The sequence below is a fragment of the Gobius niger genome (assembly GCF_951799975.1).
Source record: "Gobius niger genome assembly, chromosome: 1".
Taxonomy (NCBI): Eukaryota; Metazoa; Chordata; class Actinopteri; order Gobiiformes; family Gobiidae; genus Gobius; species Gobius niger.
In genome coordinates, this window is record NC_136852.1 from 3,003,879 (window position 1) to 3,029,965 (window position 26,087).

The following is a 26,087-nucleotide window of genomic DNA, read 5'->3' on the forward strand; positions in this document are numbered from 1 at the left end:
TTCAACTAAAATTCAACTAAAATTCAACTAAAATTCAACTAAAATTCAACTAAAATTCAACTGAAAATGTGACAAATATTCACCAAAAAGTGACAAAAATTCTACAAAAATGTGTCAAAAATTCAACAAAAATGTGACAAAAATTCAACAAAAAAAGTGTCAAAAATTCAACAAAAAAGTGTCAAAAATTCAACAAAAATATGACAAAAATGAGGTGTTACACAGGCCTATATAACAGCCAAAGAGGACAGAATGCATTTGGTCTAAGCGGGTGGTAAGAGACTAAACTTGAGGTGATGCAGCAGGAGATCTATGGTAACTATGGCAACTGTCATAAAGCAGATTTCTCGACTATCATGATGATCTGATCGTGACTCATCTTTATTTGCCGGTGCTAAATATGCTTATAGTCAACCAGAACATATCTCGGTCATTCCTCGGCCTGTCACACGAAACAGAAACTGCCTCCAGGTTCAACATCTTCTGTTACAAAACATGAACTATGGTTGAACTATTTCATGAACACAGGACTTTGAGCCAAAAGATTCTGAGACCTAATCCTGCACAAATGAGGATCAAGTTTAACACTTTTAGAGGTTTGTGTATAGAGTTGTACAGGGCCCAGCTCCTCCATCAGTGAAACCCTTTATCAGGACTAAAACTGATCTGAACCTGGGCTAAACCTCGTCTTAGACCCAAGTATGTCCTCAGCAGAAGCAGCCCAGTATCACAACAACAAGACAAAACCCATTTGTTCCTACACGAAATGAAAACCTATGGCGTAGTCAGGGGGTAATTCGAACCATAAGCGCTGAAACGGAGAGGGAAGGGAGAGAAATTTGGGGGCGACGTGGCAAAGAGGAAGAGGTTTCCGATGACGTCCGGAGGCTTCCAGAGAATTCCTGCTTCCAAGAAAAAAAAGGGGGGAAACCAAAACAAAAGTCTCAGCTGGAGCGGAGGGACGGGACGCCGGTGATCTAAGGCCAGGGCGAAAAAATGTGACTTCCTTTCCTCACGTTTGACCCGGAAAGTTCCATTCAAACACCATTACTTTGGTGCTCAATGATTCAACTTTCCAACAACAGGGGGAGAAATTACATTAAAAGACGTTAATGACAGATAAATGATAAATAAATGCATCCCAAGCGTCCATTTATTTTCTTAATATAAAAATAAAACTGTTAACTTTGGCCAAAAATGGCCAAAGTTGCCGACATTTTCTGCAACAAAAATGTTATAACGAAAAGCCAGGTTTAAATTTATCGTTTTATTTTGTTGGTATAAGACATATTTTGGACATCTAGTCAATAAGCCAGTGATTTGTGAAAAAACATATTTGAAAATTTAAATCTTGCCATGTTTTTTGGGGGGTTTCTAATTCAAAGACTTTTAAACGATTGTAATATTCCACAGTCCAATCAGGTTCACCAACTTTCCCACACCTGGGACACAGTTCTGAAGAAGCCGGACTGCAGATGGCGCTGTCCGCCTCCTATGACAAGCAGGAAGACAGCGCCAAACACTAGGGACGCACCGATAACGATACCAGTATCGGGTATCGGGCCGATACCACATGCTCATACTCATTAATGAGGTCCCGATACCACTTGAGGAGAGAAAAGAACAACAAACTGGAGAATAGTTTAGTGTAAATCCAATATTCCACATAGAGCTGACTTTATTACAGACGACACTCCCTAAACCAGAGTCTGAGCTGGATTTAACCAGAGCTAAATGTTGTTAGTGCTGCAGCGTGGAGTCTGTTGCCTGGCCTGCCAAGCTACATGCTTTTCCATAGATATTTCAAAGACATATAGTCTGGGAGCAAGCACAGTCTCATCGATTTCCCGGTGGGCGTGATTGACAGACGGCATCAACCAATCAGAGCAACGCTAAATACGCCGAAGCAACAAATTTACAAGGAACGCTTCGAACGCTGTTTCTTGCTCCAGTTTAAGGGATGAACATTTTTCAAATGATTTAAAACAGACGAAAGAGCAGAAGAAAACATTGTATCACTCGTCGCGCACGCCATCTCTATTGTTTTGGTAGAGTGTGGTGACGGCTTCCGCCTCTTGGGGGAATGAAGTCCCGCCTCTCTTGCGTTATTGGACCCATGTGGGTAAAATCATGGAATGATCGGCTGCGAGGAGCTGTCCAGACGGTTCTTCTGTTGAACAGAAAGGAGGAGTGTCTGACAGGCCAGGCAATGGAGTCTGCAGTGTTTACAAGATACAGGCTAATGTTGCTAATATTGCTAAACTAGCCGCTAACTCACGGCTAACAGTTCTGGCGATTCTTAAGCCGTTTTATGCCCAGGGGTTTATTCATCTGAAAAACTAACCCAGCGACTGAAAAGTCCTCAGAAAATCCCAAATAAAGACATACAGCATGTTTATATGGAGCCAAAATGAGCTGCAGCAAAACTATGAAAATGCTGAAGCTACTGGATAAGTTACTATAAACACACGAGAAAATCCACACGGAGCTGAAGTAAAGGAGAAAAGAGACCATTTATCTGCAGTAATAAGTAACATCTCAATACTGTTGTTAAATACAAACACATAAATGAATAAAGCACAAGCATTGAGGAGCTTTTGGACATGAGCTGTTCTGTCTGTGATGGACAGAGCAATAAAAACAATTATAATATTGAATGTAAAATTGATTTAAAAAAGGGCATCTGTTCAATTCTGATATAACTTCTCTTTAAAGGTGTCGCCTACTTTACTCAAGGAAATGTAGATGAGTGAATTATCTAATTACGAAACAATCTTCTGTGAAGAAGTCAAACCGTCTAATCACTTCAAAAAGTCTGTTGAAGAAAATGTCTTGTACTCTTGTACTTAAATCAAAGTGTTGGTGCATCCCTACCAAAAACTGTTTAAATCAGCTGACCAGACAATCTGAGGATGACCTCTTCCCTCTGAGGAAGGCCACCGCTGTAGCCGAAAACGTCAGGTACAAAAACTAACTCTAAGGTCTGGCTTTAAGAACAAAAGTAGCACCAACGGGTTCTTGGCTTCCTGTTAGTTATAGAGTCACACATCGACAGAGTTTCTGTAAATAGTCATCTGTCTGAGGTTGTAACCATATCCACCGGCTCACCACAAGGGTGTGTTCTGTCTTCACTGTTGTTTACTTTGTACATGGACTAAAGCAGAAGATCCCATGAGCACAGCTGCTCGGTAAAATGTTCAGATGATACCGTTTCTTTTCAGCGTCCAGGAACCAGGTCACGGAGACGCCCTCACCGAGTTCATCTCTTCAAGGAAAAAGGCTCCGGTGTCTGAGAGCGGTGCACACAATGGAAGTGCGGAAACTGTGTATTCTCACAAATATCTTGGCACTTTCTTTGATAAGCTTTTTATAACAAAATGTTTTAGTCGATGAAATGGACACTGGAGGCGACACAATTGTAGCTTCACCAGAGCATGTCCTGAATGGTGACTTGTCCTCGTTGCCTTCAGGACGTTGTTGTGCCCTGCCATGCGGTAAAAGGAAACCGCAATATGAAATCCTTTATCCCTGAGCAGGGGCGTCGGACTGGGGGGGGTAAAGGGTACTGAGTACCCAGGGCCCAGAGCAGCGTAGGGGCCCTCAAAATGCTGCAAAAAGCGTTCTGTATTGTACTTTCTAAGCTTCCTCAGAATTGACACATAAGAACTGAACAACCGGGATAAAACACAATGGCTGCTACACAGCATTTTGCCCAAACAATAAAGATTGATAATATCTCAGGGCCCTGACACCCCTTTAAAAATGTGCCAAATGGTTCAGTCCACACACACCGGTGTTCAGCACTGTGCGCTTCAGCTCAGCAGTGACTCTGATGAGGTGGATTCTGTAATGTAATGACACAGAGCTCTGGCCTCGCTCTAATGTGCTTTTATTTAACACTAGCCTGTTCTAAGCGGAGCTGAGAGGAAACTTTCTGTCATAAATGAGACTTAAACATGAGGCGAGTCCTGCCTCTGCCTGTGCTGAGAAGAGGAGACAGAGCTCCTTCTCTCCTCGTTTCTAAAGTTTCTCTTTCCTCATATTTATTGTAATTGAGTCATCAGGCCAATACAGGGACAAAAGCCACAGGTTTTGGCCGAATTAATTATGCTAATTAGCCGCACGCATTTGGATTCACACATTATAAATGCACAGCTTTGGAGTCAACGTGGTTCTAGTGAAAGGTGGAGCTCGAGCCGTTTAGAATATTCCAACGTAACTTTTTGCAACAACAATTTACTGACAATACACTTAAAGGTAAAGGCTTCAAATGTGGTGAGAGAAATCAGACTGAAGCCCTTGAGTTTTTTGTTCAGGCCTGTGGGCCACAGAGACATCATAGTATCATATTTTAAAGTCACACATGTGTTATTCTCAGCACAAATATCCCATGTCCCTGGTGCAGCCCTCCTGTTTAATGTGATGCTTATAATCATTATGCTCTACATAAAACTAGCCATTTCAATAGGCCCAATGTAAGCAGAATATTACACCCTAATCTAAATATCTCTGTCACTACAAGATTAAAGGTTTCAATTTCAAGTCAAACATTGACTTGAAACAACAAACAAACCATGACCTGAGTACCCATTGGATTGGATATGTGTTTTTGTATGAAGCACTTTTTTGGCCGACCCATTTTTTCACTTAATTAAGGTATATATAATAAAATTATAATAGAATATAAATGAACTGCACTGTCAAACCACTAAATCACTGTTATGTGGTCAAAGAGCATAGAATATGAACTGTGAATTTCATTTACACCAAGATAGTTTGTGCCCAGGGCCCAGAATGTGGTGCTTCGCCCCTGTCCCTGAGGCTGTGAGACTCTCGGCACCACAATGTAAGAAAATGGCCTTTGAAATCACAGTTGTGTTAATAAATCTATGGAGAAACAGTGACAAATGGACTCACTAAACACAATGTTGTTCAAGTGAAGGTTTATATTTTTATTTAAGTTTATATTTTGACTTCCCTTAAAATGAGTTCAGACAGATCGCCACTAAGACGGAGTTAGGCCTAAACAAGGTCTAAACTATTCCCTTCCAGCCAAGTGTAATTCTTCTAAAGTCTGAGGCGTGTCGGGACGAACAAGACGTGAGCGGGAATGTGACGGGCCGTGAGATCAGCCCCACGGGCGTCTTCTCTGCTCCGTGAGAGCTCATGCCGCGTGTTTAGGCGTAACACAAACAAAAGCTGGTGAAATGGCTGTAAATGAAAGAGCTTGATCCAAATGGAGAAAGTAAACTGGAGGAGATGAATGCCTGAGAGCCGGGACCACAGAGACCACAGAGACCACAGTGACAGTAACTCAGGCCTGCAGCGTCTGTGGGAGCAAACTTAGAAAGATTTAAGATTTAAGGAAATGAAATGACCGATCCAGCTTTGTTTGCTACCGATACTAGGGTTTGAGGATGTGCCGATATTCGATATTTACCGATACCTATAGACTTTCTTAAAGGGGGGGTATTATGCAAAATCGACTTTTTCAACCTGTACATCATGTTATTATGTCATTCCCTCATTAAAAACATGCCTGAAGTGTTGCCTTGGCACAAACTCGGAGATGATCAGAGTGGTCCGAGTCCCCAGTGGAGAAGTGATGATAGGACATCACCACTGCATCACAACTTATTTACTCTGGGTCACAGCCTTTCATTAGAACGTTATGTTTTACAATTCTTCTTCTTCTTTTGACAGTTTATTTCATTTGCTGGTTCAATGGGCTGTCTGTAAAAAACTAGACGATGGGAGTCCAGCAGAAGGGTTCACTCTGGAGGAAGTGAGTCACTGATAAGGCCTGATCCTGAGCCGACCGGAGCACGTTCTGTCCTCAGAGGTTCTGTTGAGCAGAGCCTCTGAGCGGCTGATGTAATGTGAGCAACAAACAACCAATATCTTTCATACCTTCAGCTGTTACGCTGCTGAACAAGGATAAATCCCATTTCTAACAGTAATGTGTCGTCTTTAGATCGATTACGGCTCCAGGTTTTTGTTATGCTGCCGACTTATTTTATTAGTTTGTGTTAGGCCTATTTACCATGTATTTATGAGCTGGGTGGATGTGTGGCTGGGAAGCTGCAAATGAATCGCCCTTTGGGGATAAATAAAGTTTTCTGAATCTGCATGTTTTCAATTATATCTGGTTTGAAGAAAGATTCCCTTTAGCGTCCCATTAGCTAACTGTTATATACGAGTTTATTCAGTGGGAACTCTCTGAGTCGAATCTAAAAATCACAGTTACAGATGCCTGCAATGCAGCATAAGTGTAAACATGCAGTAGAAAAGATCTCGTGGACTCTGTTTATGTCACTACCGGGATGACGGCGATTAATCTTTGATTACCATTTTATTTACTTCTCTTTGTTTTGGCACGAGAATCATTTTTTGCTAAATGTACATGATTATTGTCATCAACAACATGTCAGCCCCACACACTTAGCATTAGGGCTGTCACGGTATGAAAATTTTACCTCACGGTTATTGTGACCAAAATAATCACGGTTTTTGGTATTATCGCGGTATTTTTTTTAAATGTGTGTTAATATGTTCAGAAAGCATTGATAGTCCTACACAAACTGAAATCGTTTCAAAAAAGTTTAACTGTGCTTGTTACATAAAAAAATACAGACAAAGCCTTTTCACATCAAAGTAAAGGAACTATAACAATGTGTTGTTGATCGTTTCGAGGGTATTACATGTACTATTTATAACGTCAGAAACGAAGATAAACCGTCTATATCAGGAACATTGTTGTTGTCCTTCCAGTGAGCTTTCGCTTTGCAGATTTGGGAAAATGCCATCATTATTAAATTCATAAAACTGCGGCGAGAGTGAATCTATTGACACACATTGTGTCATTGTGCGGAGGTATCCGGACACGGCTTATGCTGGCGGTGGCGCTGCAGCCGCACTATGGGGCGACTCGTTACATTCTCCCTCAGCCCAAAGTCCCACATCAGCATTTCAGCTAAAACGCTAACGTTAGCTTACTGCTATAGAGGGAGACGGTCACGCTAACGTTAGCTTCCTGCTATAGAGCTGTGGGAGACGGTCACGCTAACGTTAGCTTCCTGCTATAGAGCTGTGGAGACGGTCACGCTAACGTTAGCTTACTGCTATAGAGCTGTGGAGACGGTCACGCAGGAGAGTCAGAGGTTCGAAGTATTGCTGCATTTAGAGACACTTTTTCCTGCACGCTCCGCAAACTGAACTCTGAGGCTGACAGATCCTGTGCTGTTGTGTCGGACATGATTCCAGCTTCGAGAAAGTTTTGTTTGGGTTGCAAACAACAAAGTGCGCATGCGCGGAAACTGCAGCAGATGAGACGGTGGCTGGTGAGGCTCACCGTGCCGACACCGCGGGTGCGGTTATTCACCGAGATAATAATAAAAACACAAAACAAGACGGTAATTTTCACCGTCAAAATTTTTACCGGGGTTTACCGCTACACCGGTTACCGTGACATCCCTACTTAGCATCGCCAGCCCTACACACTTAGCATCATTAGCCCCACACACTTAGCATCGTTAGCTCCACACACTTAGCCTCGTCAGCCCCAAACACTTAGCCTCGTTAGCCCCACACACTTAGCATCGTTAGCTCCACACACTTAGCCTCGTCAGCCCCACACACTTAGCCTCGTCAGCCCCACACACTTAGCCTCGTCAGCCCCACACACTTAGCCTCGTTAGCCCCACACACTTAGCATCGTCAGCCCCACACACTTAGCATCGTCAGCCCTACACACTTAGCATCGTCAGCCCCACACACTTAGCCTCGTCAGCCCCACACACTTAGCCTCGTCAGCCCCACACACTTAGCCTCGTTAGCCCCACACACTTAGCATCGTCAGCCCTACACACTTAGCATCTTTAGCCCCACACACTTAGCATCGTCAGCCCCACACACTACCCCACATGACTCACTTGGACAGCGACACTCCGCCCGCCTTCCCGATCAGCTCCTCGTGCCGCAGCACCGCGTCGTTCCAGGGGATCTCCAGGAACTTGAGCAGCGTCCGCATCCACTTCTCCGGGTGCAGCACCAGCTGCTCGTAGTGCACGGGCAGGCACTTGTCCGACACCTCCAGGCACTGCGTGTACATGGTCTCGATGGCGCGGTTCCACTTGGTCAGGCAGTCGCGGTAACTCCCCAGGTCGAAACCCGCGATCGTCACTTTGCGGGAGATCATGGAGTGCACGGACGCCCTGCCGTCGCGGATCATCAGCACGAACTTCGCCCTCGGGAAGATTTTGGCCAAATACGACAGCGATTTCAGGGCGAACGGGTCCTTATTGCAAAGGAAGTTGGCAGGTTCTCCGTGCTTAGAAAGAGAGATGGAGACAGATTAAACCCTTAACTCACACCTGAACCGAGCACATTTTCTCCAGTTTGGCTTTACCCCAATCCAAAAGCTTCTGGAAAAAAGCTGTGAAAATAGTGACAAAACTGAGACGAAAACAATGATGGAAATGTGACAAAAAAGTGAGAAAGGTTTGACAAAAAAGTGACGAAAAATTGATGAAGTGGCAAAAATGTCACAAAAATAACCAAAAAAATGACCAAAAAAAAGACAAAAAAAAAGACAAAAAGTGACAAAAAAATGAAAAAAATGAGACAAAAATGTGATAAAAATGTGATAGAAAATTGACAAAAATGTGACCAAAAATGACAAAAAAGTTACAAAAATGAGTTGAATACCCAACAAAAAAATTATGCAAAAAAAATCTGATGACGTGAGGAAATTTGACCAAAAAATGACAAAAATGAGACGAAAAAATGACAAAAATGTGACAAAAATGTGATAAAAATTTGACCAAAAATTTGACGAAAAAATGACAAAAATGTGATAGAAAATTGACAAAAAGTTGACGAAAAAATTACAAAAAATGACAAAAAAAATATGACAAAAATTTGACAAAAAATTGACGAAAAAATGACAAAAATTAGACGAAAAAATGACAAAAAATGTCAAAAATGTGATAGAAAATTGACAAACAGTTGACGAAAAAATGACAAAAAAGTTACAAAAATGAGTTGAATACCCAACAAAAAAATGATTTAAAAAAATCTGATGACGTGAGGAAAAAGATCCTCTCGGTTGAGGCGGGAGTTAAGAGGTTAACGTTTAAGAGGAGACACTGAGGGGAAACATTTGACTCTCAACATATAAACCTTCACTTGTAAAGGAAAAGGTCTGAGCTTCGTTCATGTGGGAGAAGCTCCATGAAGCAGAGAACATAATTAAAATACACTTCCTGACTAAAAAAAACAAGGGTCCACCTGGATTGATGTTCTGATCTCGTACCTTGACGATGATCTCGAGGAGGAACGCCTGCATGGCCGCGTCCAGCACCTCGTCCGTGACTCCCGCCTCGTCCAGCCGCATCTTCTCGCGGCCCGAGCGGCTCCACATCTGCTTCATGGCCAGGATCCGCGGGATGACCCGGGTCTCCTCGCCGCAGCGGACCTCGGGGTGCGCGTCCAGCATGGCGCGCATCAGCGTGGTCCCGCTGCGTGGCACGCCGCCGATGAACACCAAAGGCATGTCTTTACTGTACAGGAAGGGCGTGCTGAGGTTCTGCCCGGTCCGCAACGTGGTCCGCATGCTGCCCCCGATGGCGGACAGTGGCAGCACGCCGCCGCTTTGGCTTCGCTCTTCTATCCGGTGGTGGCATTCCATGGCGTGCCGCCCCAGGTAGAAGACGGTCACCGAGCTGACGACCAGACAGGCCAGTAGGAGGTTCTGCTTGAGTTTGCCGACCATGCTGAGGGCCATGTTGGGGCGCGGGAGGGGGCGGCCAGGGTGAAGGGGTCCGGGGGGTGACGGCGGAGGTCGCGGTGCCCGGGAATCAGCGCTGGCGGCTGGGGTGCAGACATGGGTCGGGCTCCCTGGTGCTGCGCGGGTGGAGGAGGGGCCCCCGCTCCATCAGGCCTAGGGAGAAGAGGAGAAGTGTATGGGGTGAGATGGAAGGAAACTCACAAGCACCGAGAAAAGTCAAGGCTTTGTCACTTTTTTGTTGCTTTTTTCTCAAGTTTTAATCTTCGTTTTAGTCACATTTTCCATGGCTTTTTTGACACTTTTTCATCGCTATTTTGATGCTTTTGTTTGGAGAAAAGGTGCTCGATTCTGGTGGGACTTATCCTCTTACCACGCGCCTGAACCAAATGCACTCTGTCCTCTTTGGCCATTATATAGGTCTGTGTAACACCTCATTTGAAAGCTAAGACCCACAAAACTGATCTTTTTCCTCACGTTGTTGCTGTGTTGTGTCACCTTTTGTATGTTTTCTTTTTTTTCTTTTTGTCACATTTTTAATGAATTTTTGTCACATTTTTTGTTGAATTTTTGTCACATTTTTGTTGAATTTTTGTCATTTTTTTGTTGAATTTTTGTCACATTTTTATTGAATTTTTGTCATTTTTGTTGAATTTTTGTCATTTTTTTGTTGAATTTTTGTCATTTTTTTGTTGATTTTTTGTCACATTTTTGTTGAATTTTTGTCACTTTTTTGTTGAATTTTTGTCACTTTTTTATTGAATTTTTGTCACATTTTTGTTGAATTCTTGTCATTTTTTGTTGAATTTTTGTCACATTTTTGTTGAATTCTTGTCATTTTTTGTTGAATTTTTGTCTTTTTTTGTTGAATTTTTGTCATATTTTTGTTGAATTTTTGTCACATTTTTGTTGAATTTGTCATTTTTTTGTTGAATTTTTGTCACATTTTTGTTGAATTTTTGTCATTTTTTTGTTGAATTTTTGTCACATTTTTATTGAATTTTTGTCATTTTTGTTGAATTTTTGTCATTTTTTTGTAGAATTTTTGTCATTTTTTTGTTGATTTTTTGTCATTTTTTGTTGAATTTGTGTCACTTTTTTGTTGAATTTTTGTCACTTTTTTATTGAATTTTTGTCACATTTTTGTTGAATTCTTGTCATTTTTTGTTGAATTTTTGTCTTTTTTTGTTGAATTCTTGTCATATTTTTTTGTTGAATTTTTGTCACATTTTTGTCACATTTTTGTTGAATTTTTGTCACTTTTTTGTTGAATTTTTGTCACATTTTTGTTGCGTTTACATCCTTGTTTTCTTCTCATTTTTTGTGGCTGTTTTGGTGCTTTTTTTCCCCAAGAAGCTTTTTTTTGACTAGGTTAAAACTAAACTGGAGAAAATGGGATCCGTTCAGGTGGGAGTTAAGAGGTTAAAAAGCTGTAGGAAAAAACATCAACAATCTCATTTCACACAACTTAATATTTAGTTTAGTCCGATGAGATCTTTTTCGTAAGACTGCGCTGACGACACAATTCAAACACGAGGGCGAGAGGTGAAGTTTCCTCTGTGGGAAGAACCCGCCGTGTCTTAACCAGAGTCATGTGTTCGAGGATGTGACAATTACAGGCTGCAGCAGAGATTCCCACAAACGTGACCCACACAAGAAGTGTCCACTGCTCATCCTTCAATAAATGACACATTTCTGGGCTCAACATTCATCGCCTGTTCATTCATTTGCATTTAATAATTTACTTTTTTACTGAATGTTTTAACTCAATGTCACAGAACAAATAAAAAGGTTCTGCCGTCACCTGAGTGTTGGTTCACATGGTGTAAGTGAAGGTTTTTCAGGTTTTTGCTTTGTTCCTAATGACATTTTGAACATCTGCACCACAGTGAAGGTTTGCAGACACTTTTTCACACTTTGTTTTGCTGAAGGGCCTAAACCTGGCAATGTGTGACTTTCACAGGAAACAAAAACAATACAAAGATGAGTCTCTCTGCGCTAACACTACATGTGTAAAACATTAGAACAGACACACTGTGTTCGATGACTTGTCTTGTTCTTTGTTCTCTGATACTTTATCTCTGTGTAGGCGACTTGCACAACGCGGAGCAAAAACTGCTTCTGGTTTTCATTTCGTACAGATTATTGAGAGCCTTTACTACGGCCAGTGCCTCTCTTTGTTGTTGAGGAGGGATTAACTGTTTGTCCCAGAGCAGGGGCGGACAGAAAACGGACAAAAACACGACAACAAAGCAACGAAAAGGCCACAAAAACATAACAAAAAATGATAGAAAAAAACACAATAAAAAAGTGCCAAAAACACAATAAAAAAGTGCCAAAAACACAATAAAAAGTGATAAAAAGACAATAAAAAAGTGATAAAAACACAATAAAAAAGTGACAAAAACACAATAAAAAAGTGACAAAAACACAATAAAAAAGTGATAAAAACACAATAAAAAAGTGATAAAAACACAATAAAAAAGTGATAAAGACACAATAAAAAAGTGATAAAAACACAATAAAAAAGTGACAAAAACACAATAAAAAAGTGACAAAAACACAATAAAAAAGTGATAAAGACACAATAAAAAAGTGACTAAAACACAATAAAAAAGTGATAAAAACACAATAAAAAAGTGACTAAAACACAATAAAAAAGTGACTAAAACACAATAAAAAAGTGACAAAAACACAATAAAAAAGTGACAAAAACACAATAAAAAAGTGACTAAAACACAATAAAAAAGTGATAAAAACACAATAAAAAAAAGTGACAAAAACACAATAAAAAAGTGACAAAAACACAATAAAAAAGTGACAAAAACACAATAAAAAGTGACAAAAACACAATAAAAAGTGACAAAAACACAATAAAAAGTGACTAAAACACAATAAAAAAGTGATAAAAACACAATAAAAAAAGTGACAAAAACACAATAAAAAAAAATGCCAAAAACACAATAAAAAAGTGACAAAAACACAATAAAAAAGTGACAAAAACACAATAAAAAAGTGATAAAAACACAATAAAAAGTGACAAAAACACAATAAAAAGCCACAAAAAAGGAATGAAAACACACAAAAAATATGATAAAAAATGTGGCGACTTGACAAAAAGTTGCAATCACTCTTGTAGGTCTTAGCTTTCAAATGAGGCGTTACACTGTTGCTCTCCAGTCGAGAAGCTTTTAGATTTGGGTAAAGCCGAACTGGAGAAAATCTGCTCCGTTAAGGCGTGTGGCAAGTGCACATATACATTCATTTGGGCCAGGCTGGTCAGAGTCCAGGGCTGTTTTTCAGTCCCAGTCCGCCCCTGTTCCAGAGTCTCCTCTGTGAGAACAGGACCGACACGGACCGGCAGATGCTCCGCTCACTCAGCGCCGTGAGAGCGTTCATTCTCCTGTCTCTAAAGTGCATATGACAGGTTTGAAGAGGGGGTATTCTGCTTTTTTCAGTCACATAGCACCAGTCTATATCACACTACAATGATGACAAACCTTCTGTTGGTCTGTAAATGCAGTAACTTAGAATAACTGCCGTGTATAAAATGTCTCTCTCAAAATGGCTGTAGTGAATGTCTTGAAATAGGCCTCTGTCTCTTTAAGAACCTCTGAGCCTTTCGGACACGCCCCCTCCACACGCTGTCTGTGGCATCAGTGGGGAGGGGGTTCTGCTGAGGAGCAGTGGTTGGTTACTCGGCTGGTGACGAAAGCTCGGAGGCGTCTCCAGGAGGTGGGGGCGTTCCTAGGAGGACTCAGGCAAACCTATCCCTAAAATGGCCGCCATCAGAGTTTTTACAGATTACTCAAAAATACGTGAATGTGCCGAGGCAACACTTCAGGCATGTTTTTAATGAGGGAGTGACAGAATAACATGATGTAAAGCTTGAAAAAGTCCCAGCTTTCTTTAGTTCGCTTTTGTGATGTTTATAGTTTCACTTCCTTATTGGAAACTATCAGATGGAGTTGTTATTAGTCGAGATCCCAGTGGAAATACAAACGTAGTGCTGAGAGTATTGAATATCGGGGAAGGTGCACATGAGCTGACTCCTTTTGAGCTTCCATTACTTCTGTAACTAACTAATGTGAACAACTCAAATAAACTAAACTCAGAACCAGTCGTGTCACAGGTCCTGGATGGCGCTGGTCTGGCGGCTCACGTCTCCGTTAAAGCGACCGTGTCCCTGCAGCTCTGTGGCCTGAGACGCTCCCGCTCTCACTCACAGCCTCAGTTAGTTTGACGGACGGCAGACGCTGTCATCGCTGCAGGAAGAGACGCCGCGCAAGAAAACACTACGGCCGGTCTGAGCAAAGAAAACACTACGGCCGGTCTGAGCAAAGAAAACACTACGGCCGGTCTGAGCAGGAAAACACTACGGCCGGTCTGAGCAGGAAAAGGAGACGGTCACTGGTGCACACTCAGGGAGAGGGAAGGAAAACACGGTGTTCAGAGTCCTGGTGTAGTCCTGGTTTAGTCCTGGTTTAGTCCTGGTTTAGTCCTGGTTTAGTCCTGGTTTATTCCTGGTTTATTCCTGGTTTAGTCCTGGTTTAGTCCTGGTTTAGTCCTGGTTTAGTCCTGGTTTAGTCCTGGTTTAGTCCTGGTTTAGTCCTGGTTTAGTCCTGGTTTAGTCCTGGTTTATTCGGGGCAGATTCCTGGTTTATTCGGGGCAGATTCCTGGTTTATTCCTGGTTTATTCGGGGCAGATTCCTGGTTTATTCCTGGTTTATTTGGGGCAGATTCCTGGTTTAGTCCTGGTTTATTTGGTGCAGATTCCTGGTTTAGTCCTGGTTTACTCGGGGCAGATTCCTGGTTTAGTCCTGGTTTACTCGGGGCAGATTCCTGGTTTAGTCCTGGTTTAGTCCTGGTTTAGTCCTGGTTTAGTCCTGGTTTACTCGGGGCAGATTCCTGGTTTATTCCTGGTTTAGTCCTGGTTTAGTCCTGGTTTAGTCCTGGTTTAGTCCTGGTTTAGTCGGGGCAGATTCCTGGTTTATTCCTGGTTTAGTCCTGGTTTACTCGGGGCAGATTCCTGGTTTATTCCTGGTTTAGTCCTGGTTTAGTCGGGGCAGATTCCTGGTTTATTCCTGGTTTATTTGGTGCAGATTCCTGGTTTAGTCCTGGTTTAGTCCTGGTTTAGTCCTGGTTTAGTCCTGGTTTAGTCCTGGTTTAGTCCTGGTTTAGTCCTGGTTTATTCCTGGTTTATTCCTGGTTTGTTTGGTGCAGATTCCTGGTTTAGTCCTGGTTTAGTCCTGGTTTAGTCGGGGCAGATTCCTGGTTTATTCCTGGTTTAGTCCTGGTTTATTCCTGGTTTAGTCGGGGCAGATTCCTGGTTTATTCCTGGTTTAGTCCTGGTTTATTCCTGGTTTACTCGGGGCAGATTCCTGGTTTATTCCTGGTTTGTTTGGTGCAGATTCCTGGTTTAGTCCTGGTTTAGTCCTGGTTTACTCGGGGCAGATTCCTGGTTTATTCCTGGTTTAGTCCTGGTTTACTCGGGGCAGATTCCTGGTTTATTCCTGGTTTATTTGGTGCAGATTCCTGGTTTAGTCCTGGTTTATTCCTGGTTTATTCGGGGCAGATTCCTGGTTTAGTCCTGGTTTATTCCTGGTTTATTCGGGGCAGATTCCTGGTTTATTCCTGGTTTATTTGGTGCAGATTCCTGGTTTAGTCCTGGTTTAGTCCTGGTTTAGTCCTGGTTTAGTCCTGGTTTAGTCCTGGTTTAGTCCTGGTTTAGTCCTGGTTTATTCCTGGTTTATTCCTGGTTTGTTTGGTGCAGATTCCTGGTTTAGTCCTGGTTTAGTCCTGGTTTACTCGGGGCAGATTCCTGGTTTAGTCCTGGTTTAGTCCTGGTTTAGTCGGGGCAGATTCCTGGTTTATTCCTGGTTTAGTCCTGGTTTATTCCTGGTTTACTCGGGGCAGATTCCTGGTTTATTCCTGGTTTGTTTGGTGCAGATTCCTGGTTTAGTCCTGGTTTAGTCCTGGTTTACTCGGGGCAGATTCCTGGTTTATTCCTGGTTTAGTCCTGGTTTACTCGGGGCAGATTCCTGGTTTATTCCTGGTTTATTTGGTGCAGATTCCTGGTTTAGTCCTGGTTTAGTCCTGGTTTAGTCCTGGTTTAGTCCTGGTTTATTCCTGGTTTGTTTGGTGCAGATTCCTGGTTTAGTCCTGGTTTAGTCCTGGTTTACTCGGGGCAGATTCCTGGTTTAGTCCTGGTTTATTCCTGGTTTATTCGGGGCAGATTCCTGGTTTAGTCCTGGTTTAGTCCTGGTTTAGTCCTGGTTTAGTCCTGGTTTACTCGGGGCAGATTCCTGGTTTAGTCCTGGTTTAGTCCTGGTTTACTCGGGGCAGATTCCTGGTTTAGTCCTGGTTTATTCCTGGTTTATTCGGGGCAGATTCCTGGTTTAGTCCTGGTTTAGTCCTGGTTTATTCCTGGTTTATTTGGGGCAGATTCCTGGTTTGGTCCTGGTTTATTCGGGGCAGATTCCTGGTTTAGTCCTGGTTTATTCCTGGTTTATTTGGGGCAGATTCCTGGTTTGGTCCTGGTTTATTCGGGGCAGATTCCTGGTTTAGTCCTGGTTTATTCCTGGTTTATTCGGGGCAGATTCCTGGTTTATTCCTGGTTTATTCGGGGCAGATTCCTGGTTTATTCCTGCGCTCCTATGTTTAGATTTGCTCCTCTGCTGGAGGTTTGGCAGCGTCGGCGCTGACAGAAGCAGAACTCCACATCCGCCTGAGCCCGGCCCGAGCCCGGCCCGAGCCCGGCCCTCACAAAGGAGAGAGTGAGTAATTCTTCAAATATCTGCAGCTCTGCTCATTAAAAACATTTAGCCTGGATTACTCCCTGTAGCTGAAGAGGCTTTGCTAAAAAAGAACTTCAGCCCTGGTTAACTTTCATATTAAACTGGTTGTTGTGGTAAACTCTAATGAGGATAAAAAAGGTGGCGAGACGATCGTGGGGAGGGGGTCAGGCTCCCGGACCAGTGACTTGTCTCAATCAATCAATCCAAACTTTATTTATAGAGCGGTTTTCACACAGGGCTGTAGCGTTTATGTGGCAAATTCAACATCTGCGACACGTCTTTGTTGTGATACGTTTATCAGATCTTCAATCGCAAAAGGATTCAGATTCAGAAAACTTTATCCCCAAGAGGCAATTCATATCATCACCAATCCATAAACACATGAGTCAGCGGCAAAACCTGGAGCCATAATCGATCTGAAGACGACACTGATTAGAAACGGGATCATGAACGACAGACGACGGTTCTTTTTCTCATTATACTTTTGAACAGAAACTCTGAGGACAGAATGTGCTCCGGTTTGGCCTCATCAGTGAGTCCAGAGTGAACTCGAGTCCTTCTGCTGGACCATCAGGTCAGAGCAGCGTTTTACAGCAGACGGCCCACTGAACCAGCAAATGAAGGGAATGTCAAAAGAATTCTAAAAGTTACAGACTGTGTTTGTGTTTATTGGTTTATTTGGTCGGGACAGTGCAGGTTAACCCCTTAACTCCCACCTGAACCGAGCACATTTTCTCCAGCTTTACCCCCAGTCCAAAAGCTTCTGGGGAAAAAAGCTGTGAAAATAACAACAAAACTGAGACGAAAACAATGATGGAAATGTGACAAAAAAGTGAGAAAACATTGACAAAAAAGTGACGGAAAATTGATGGAAAAAGTGGCAAAAATGTCACAAGAAATTGACAAAAAAATATAAGAAAAAATGACAAAACTGTGACCAAAAAAATGACAAAAAAATTGTCAAAAATTTGTCAAAAATTTGATAAAAATTTGACCAAACAATGACAAAAATGTGACAAAAAAATGAAAAAAATGTGCTAAAAAATTGACAATAAAATGACAAAAATGTGACAAAAAAAAAAATGAAAAAATGAAAAAAATGTGATGAAAAAGCTTCTGGAAAAAAAGTGACGAAAATAATGACAAAAATGTGACAAAATGTTGCAAAAAAAAAAATACAAAAATATGATAAAAATTTGACAAAAAATGGACCAAATTTGACCAAAAAAAAGACAAAAACATGACAAAAATTTGATTAAAAAAAATTGACTAAAAAATTTCAAAAATGTGATAAAAATGTGATGAAAAAATGACACAAAAAATGACCAAAAAAATGACAAAAATGTGATGAAAATTGACAAAAAATTGATACAAAATTGACAAAAAAAATGACTAAAAAAATGACCAAAAAAATGACAAAAAAGTTACAAAAATTAGTGGAATAACCAACAAAAAAATGATGGAAAAAAAATCTGATGACGTGAGGAAAAAGATCCTTTAGGTTCAGGCGGGAGTTAATAATGCATCGGTTTTATATAGCACTTTTCTCCATTATTCATTCACTCCATACTGGGTGGTGGTAAGCTACTACTGTGGTCACAGCTGCCCTGGGGTCGACTGACGTAACCGAGCGACCACCACTCACTCACTCCCTACATTCCCCAGGCTTCCTGCTGTTACCAAACGGTCTCCCAGGCCCTTCCTCATGGGTCTCATGCATGTAAATAAGCCACACTGGAGTGAAGCCTTGAAGCGCACTCTCATTCATCTGACCTATTGTACATGTTTTTCGTGGTAGGGGGAAACTGGAGCACCCGGAGAGCGAACCCGGAGAGCGAACAGGAGAGCGAACAGCAGCTCACAGCGTTATCCAAACACAGGCTAACGGCGGCTAATCTGCAGAGCTTTCCCACGAGATCTCCCGGAGGAATTTGGACAATGTGTAAATATTGCGTTAATGCGGGTCACGTTCGGCGCTTCTCTCACTGAGGGCTGAGCGGTCGCCGACGGAAACGGCCGTTTAACCGCCCTGCCGCGTGTCCCGTCCTGATAACGAAGGTCACACACGCTGCAGTCTATATATAGGCCACTACTAAAAGAGATGGGAGAGGGCGGAGAATTAAACAGGCTCAGAAAGGTCATCCAACTTAGTACAAAAATTCGACATCGATGACCCTTGAATATAAAAATAAGACGTGAATTTTATGAGGTTTAGCAAAAATATGAAAAATGAAAATGTACAATTTAACAAAAACTCTTTGCATTCAACTCATGACATATTTGCAGAGAACAGATTCCTCCCATTCTTTTTTAAATGGTTGTTTGCAAACTCATCCTGAATGCATTTCTGACATCCCAGTTCTTCACAGGGATCAGTTCATGAGTTTATATTTAACCCCTTAACTCCCACCTGAACAGAGCACATTTTCTCCAGTTTGGCTTTGCCCCAGTCCGAAAGCTCCTGGGAAAAAGCTGGGAAAATAGCGACAAAACTGAGACGAAAACAATGATGGAAACGTGACAAAAAAGTGGGAAAACGTTGACAAAAAAGTGACGAAAAATGGATGAAAAAGTGGCAAAAATGTCACAAGAAATTGAAAAAAAATTGATGAAAAAATGTCAAAAATGGGACAAAAATGTGATAAAAATTTGACAAAAAAAATTACAAAAATGTGACAAAAAATTACAAAAAAATTACAAAAATTTGACAAAGAAATTACAAAAAAATTACAAAAAATGTGATTAAAATTTGACAAAGAAATGACAAAAAAATGACAACAAAAAAAAAGAAGAAAAAAAGACAAAAAAGTGACAAAAGTGACAAAAAATGACAAAAAAATGACAAAAAAGTTACAAAAATGAGTTGAATACCCAACAAAAAAATGATGGAAAAAAAATCTGATGATGTGAGGAAAAAGGTCAATTTACTTTTGTAGGTCTTAGCTTTCAAATGAGGTGTTACACTGGCCTACAGGATTTGGGTAAAGCTGAACTGGAGAAAATGCTCTCGGTTCAGGCGTGAGTTAAGAGGTTAACTCGTCTAAAGGGCAAAACAGAAACACGTGAGGAGCCTCAGAGACCAGGACGCTCACGGGGACGAAGAGGAAAACTATCGATCGCGATTTGGACCATGTGGCCCAGCCCTACTTTTACTCCACATTTGCAATGCTTTCTAATTCTTCATAGCTACTTTCCAATCAAATGTGTTCCTCGGCTCAAAATCCAAAACAAAATAGAAAACAATGCAGCGCACTGTCACGTGTCGGCCATGTTGTTTTGTTTTTTTGTAAATGAGCTCTATTGTTACTCAGAGAGGCGAGAACCGCCCAAAACTTTAGAGGCCGATTCGTCTCTTTGACATATTTCCAGTTCCTAAATTCAGATTTCCACGTGTTACACATTGTTGGAAACTTTGGAGACGACACTTTCACAAACTCGAGCAGGAGAAACCTTTAAACGCTGCAGGTTTAGTGATGATGAAGCGATGACACACACGGTTCATTGTTACACCCTTCATTGTCAAACTACTGACTCACGAGGAAGAAGGTTTGTCCTGTCTTACAGAGAGAAAGCAGGCTCAATGTATCATTCTAACACTTATTTAAAAGGATTTGTACTTTACATGGAATACTTAACCTCTTAACTCCCGCCTGAACCGAGAGGATCTTTTTCCTCACGTCATCAGATTTTTTTTCCATCATTTTTTTGTTGGGTATTCAACTCATTTTTTGTCATTTTTTGTCACATTTTTCTCATTTTTTCGTACATTTTTTAATCAAATTTTTGTCATTTTTTTGGTCAATTTTTTGTCATTTTTTCGTAATTTTGTAATCAAATTTTTTATCAAATTTTTGTCATTTTTTTGGCACATTTTTGTCATTTTTTGGTCAAATTTTTATCACATTTTTGTCATTTTTTTGTCACATTTTTGTCATTTTTTAGCCACATTTTTCTCATTTTTTGTCACATTTTTGTCATTTTTTGTCACATTTTTGTCATTTTTTTGTCACATTTTTGTCATTTTTTGTCCCATTTTTGTCATTTTTTCGTACATTTTTTATCGAATTTTTGTCATTTTTTCGTCACATTTTTGTCATTTTTTCGTCACATTTTTGTCATTTTTTCGTCACATTTTTGGCACATTTTTGTCATTTTTTCGTCACATTCTTGTCATTTTTTCGTCACATTTTTGTCATTTTTTCGTCACATTTTTGTCTTTTTTTTGGCACATTTTTGTCATTTTTTGGTCAAATTTATATCACATTTTTGTCATTTTTTGTCACATTTTTGTCATTTTTTGTCACATTTTTGTCATTTTTTCGTACATTTTTTATCGATTTTTTGTCTTTTTTTGTCACATTTTTGTCAATTTTTCATCAAATTTGTCATATTTTTTGGTCAATTTCTTGTGACATTTTTGCCAATTTTTCATACATTTTTCATCACATTTTTGTCAATGTTTTCTCACTTTTTGTCACATTTCCATCATTGTTTTCGTCTCTATTTCGTCGCTATTTTCACAGCTTTTTTTCCAGAAGCTTTTGGACAGGGGTAAAGCCAAACTGGAGAAAATGTGCTCGGTTCAGGTGGGAGTTAAGGGGTTTAAAGTGAAAGTCCTGAAATATTTGCAGTAGAAAATACTTCTGCCCAGCGGTGTCTGCACTTCTCCTCAAGTCCTTAAATCAAGTACTTTTCAAACATGGAGGAGGATTCAGCGATTCACTCTGGCTCCCTGCGATAAGGCGTTTGCGTCGCCCCAATATTAATGACGACTGTGCGATGTTTTCTGTCCCTCCCCAGCCTCCATCCTCCCCCCCCCTCCTCCCGCTCTCCCTCCCACACACTGAGTCACAGCAGCCACTCTGCCAACACCTTTTGTGGATTAGAACAAGAGCTGGAGCCGCTTCAGATCGGGCCCATGTCATGAACGCTCTCAGACCGTCCGTCACAAGAACTGAATCAGAAAATCAAAAGATAATCGAGCAAAAATAATGCCGGTAAAAGTTATTTAGCCAAAACCGCAGCCGAATGGGTCGTTATTTAGCAGGAAGTTTAGATTTGAGGCCAGTTTGAATCTAGTTTAATGCTTTTTAATGACAGTAAAGGTGTTTTAACCTCTTAACTCCCACCTGAACATGTTTTCTCCAAATTCTCCAGATCTAAAAGCTTCTTCAAAACAGAGGCAAAAAAACGAGAAGAAAATGAGAATGTAAACGCAACAAAAAAACACTAAAAAGTGACAAAAACTCAACAAAAAAGACAAAAAACAAGCAAAAAAAGACAAAAAAACAGCAAAAAAAGACAAAAAACAGAAAAAAAGTGACAAAAACTCAACAAAAAAGACAAAAAACAAGCAAAAAAAGACAAAAAAAACAGCAAAAAAAGACAAAAATCAAGCAAAAAAAAGACAAAAATCCAGCCAAAAAATGACAAAAAAATGACAAAAATCCAGCCAAAAAATGACAAAAATCCAGGAGAAAAAAGTGACAAAAATCCAGAAAAAAGTGACAAAAATCCAGTAAAAAAAGAACAAAAATCCAGCAGAAAAAGACAAAAATCCAGCAAAAAAGTGACAAAAGAGCAGCAAAAAAGTAATAAAAAAGCGACAAAAACACAAAAGGGAAATAAAAAGTGACGACAGTGGCAAAGAGGAGAGAATGGATTTGGTTTGGGCGGGTGGTAAGAGGTTAAAAATGAATCCAGTGACAAAAGGCTTCATTTTTTAAGAGCATCTTCATCTCAATCTTACACTTTGTTGGTTTGAAAAAGAGAAATTTGAAGCAGCTTTTTTTTTTTTTAGCTAGATTTTTATTACCAATATTTTCCCCATTTTCCCCATTTGCCCATACGTTTTATTTCCCCCATTTTTCCAAATTTATTCCCCAATTTTTTCCCCCATTTCCCCAAATTTTTTTCTTACTTTTTCCTACATTTTCCCCACATTTCTTAACATTGTGAATGAGCAGATCTTCCAAACATTACTGTTCAACAAAAATGTGACAAAAATTCAACAAAAATGTGACTAAAATTCAACAAAAAGTGACTAAAATTCAACAAAAATGTGACAAAAATTCAACAAAAAAATGACAAAAATTCAACAAAAAGTGACAAACATTCAACAAAAATTCAACAAAAATATGACAAAAATGTGACAAAAATGAAAAAAAAGAAAAGAAAAAAAACATACAAAAGGTGACACAACACAGCAACAACGTGAGGAAAAAGATCAGTTTTGTGGGTCTTAGCTTTCAAATGAGGTGTTACACAGGCCTATATAATCGCCAAAGACGACAGAATGCATTTGACTCTCCCATTCATTTGCAATGGTAAATCTGGATGCAGTACACTTTTTTGGCCACCAGCGTCAAATTGGGGGCGCTGTTTCACTCCTTTCACAAAGATAAGGAAACACAGTCCTGGTGTCTCAAACTGATACATGTTATGAAACATCACCGGGCTGTGACCTAAAGATGGGTTTACGGTGTGACCTGGCTGTGACCCGGTGGAGAGCGAGGCGTGGGAACAAGATTTAAACGTTCTCATTAAAAAAAAAACACCCGACACTCGACACCGTCTCAACCATCAGCGTCAACGCCTCGGAGAATTATGTAACCAATCTCCTCCAGCCACGAAAAGACGAGCTCGGCCTATTCTCGCTGACAATGGCTCTGCCTGGAGCCGTGGTGTTCGACACGACGAGGGTGGGGCGTCTTCAGATCAAGGTCAGGACGAGGCAAAGAGACACTTTACGGTTACGAAGCATTCGATGGTGACGATAACTGCGATTTGAGGTTTTGTGATAGAAACACCAACTGTCACAATTAAAAACTTCAAACTCGATTTCAATGCCACGGCAAAAAAAAACAATCCCCTTTCAGATACGTAAACTATGTCGTTTTATCTACATTACAGAACTCTCAACAGTATATTACTTTATTTGGTTTTACCATGTTTTTGAGAAATCATTGTAAAAAAAAGGTCTAATTTGTTTTCTCTATTTAAAGCAGTACTAAGTAACTCGTGCCCCTAGAGGCCATAAGCGCCACTGCAGGTGTTGTAGCAGGTTGTGTTTTTCACTCATTAATTGTTCGTGAGAGTAAATACTACGCTGACAGAAAAGACAAAGGGACAGAGGGATGTTGTTCATCAAGGCCGTGGGAACCCAGGGTGCTGAGGGGGCTGCAGCACCCGCTGGTGGATAGTTTGGGAACTGTAGGCAATATTAATACATAGGAAATATGAGCAGAAAGGGTATTTTTTGGTAAATTTTGTCCCTCCGCACCCCGTAACTAAAAAATCTTCCCACGGCTCTGTTGTTCATCCAATTACACAATGGAGATTTTTTTTTTTCACTCAAACCTGGCTGTAAATACTGTTTAAGTGGTGTTAGCCCGCAGTTAGCTTTGCCCACTTTGCCTCTTCTCCGTGATTGTATGGACGTGTATTGGTGACTCCGACCCGGTGGCAGTGAAGTTGCAATTGTGGTTTTCTGGCCAGAGACACCAGGGGGAGATGAAAGATCATCCCATTAACACTTGTATTACCCCCCAAGGGACAACAGGAAGGATTTATTAAGGTAAACAAGTCGTCACATTTTTGTTGACTTTTTGTCACATTTTTGTTGAATTTTTGTAATTTCTTTGTTGACTTTTTCTCACATTTTTGACATGTTTGTTGTGTTTACATCCTTTTCTTGTGGCCGTTTTGATGCTTTTCTCCCAAGAAGCCTTTTGATTAGGGTAAAGCCAAACTGGAGAAAATGGGATCCGTTCAGGTGGAAGTTAAGGGGTTAAATCACATTTAGATATGACTAAAATGTGACTAAAACAGTGTTAATTCCGTCCACTAAAATATTTTGTCATCATTTTTGTAATATTTTTTGCTAACTAACATCGGAGTGCAGAACAAAAGAGACAAGAGTTTCCTACAGTAAATGATGATGATGCGACAGTGGCACAGATGGTAGAGCGAGTCGTCTCATGATCGGAAGGTCAGGGGTTCGAATCCCACCTCCTGAAAGTGCACATTTTCGTTGTGTCCTTGGGCAAGACACTTCACCCACATTGCCCCGAGTGTCTGCGTACATTGGTGTATGAATGGGTGAGTGGATCCTTGCTGTAAAGCGCTTTGAGTGCCTAATGTAGGTGGAAAAGCGCTATATAAGTTGAGACCATTTACCATTTATTATTTAACCCCTTAACTCCCGCCTGAACCGAGAACATTTTCTCCAGTTTGGCTTTACCCCAGTCCAAAAGCTTCTGGAAAAAAGCTGTGAAAATAGCGACAAAACCGAGACGAAAACAATGATGGAAATGTGACAAAAAAGTGACGAAAAATTTATGAAAAAGTGGCAAAAATATCACAAAAATGTTACAAGAAATTGACGAAAAAATGACAAAAATGTGACCAAAAAAATTACAAAAAATTGATAAAAAATTGACGAAAAAATGACAAAAATGTGACAAAAATGTGACAAAAAAATGACAAAAAACTGACGAAAAATTGACGAAAAAATGACAAAAATGTGATTAAAAAAATGACCAAAATGTGACAAAATGTATTTAAAAAATGACAAAAATGTGACAAAAAAATGACAAAAATGTGACAAAAAAATGACAAAAATGTGACAAAATGTGACAAAAAATGACAAAAAATTGATAAAAAATGGACGAAAAAATGACAAAAATGTGATAAAAAAATGACCAAAAAATGACAAGAATGTGATTAAAAAATGACAAAAATGTGACAAAATGTGACAAAAAATGACAAAAATGTGATTAAAAAAATGACCAAAAAATGACAAGAATGTGATTAAAAAAATGACCAAAAAATGACAAGAATGTGAGAAAAAAATGACAAAAAAGTTACAAAAATTAGTTGAATAACCAACAAAAAAATGATGGAAAACAATCTGATGACGTGAGGAAAAAGATCCTCCCGGTTCAGGCGGGAGTTAAGAGGTTAAAAAGGGATCCATGACGAGAATCAAGAAGAATCAAAATCGACGCTAACGTGTGTTTCGAGCTCTGTGCATCTGTGGAGGGAAAGTGCGTAACCATGACGACCTCGTTCAAACCAAGCCGTCGTCCAGAGCAGAGACGCTTTCAAAAAACCCGCACGCAAACATGTCCGACTGGGCTCGCCGAGTCTGGAGACGGCTCGCGGACACGGTCTCCGCGGCTTTCAGGTGCTTCAGGCCCGGGACGGCCGAGGCGGAGATGTCCCGCCAGGAGGGGGCGAGGACACGGGTCAACAACAGGTAAACCAACCGCTCACCGTCCACTCACAAAGTATCTGAAGTACAATCTCCAAACGTCTGTGCATTCAGGATTTCTAACGAGGCTTTGACCTGATGTGGTCCATGGTTGACAACAGCCGGAAACATCTGGATCGTTCCTACTTTGCGACGTTTGAGGCTAATGCTAACGGCTATAGGAAAAGTACATCGAGCACAGGCTAACGCTAACGGACTCTGAAAACTAGCCACCTTGCTAACTGTCAAGTCC

The 26,087-nt window shown here is 40.6% G+C and overlaps 1 protein-coding gene across 2 annotated transcripts in view; it reads right to left on the reverse strand.

Moving 5' to 3' along the window:
* tpst1 (tyrosylprotein sulfotransferase 1) overlaps window positions 1-26,087 on the reverse strand; it is a 97,158-nt gene that overhangs the window by 40,381 nt on the left and 30,690 nt on the right. For both annotated transcript variants that reach the window (XM_079574695.1, XM_079574694.1), the window contains exons 2-3: window positions 9,314-9,940; window positions 7,932-8,329 (exon numbers count right to left, since the gene is read on the reverse strand). In XM_079574695.1, the coding sequence (XP_079430821.1) occupies window positions 7,932-8,329; window positions 9,314-9,784 (869 nt within the window). In that variant the 5' untranslated portion in view covers window positions 9,785-9,940. The remainder of the gene's footprint in view (window positions 1-7,931; window positions 8,330-9,313; window positions 9,941-26,087) is intronic.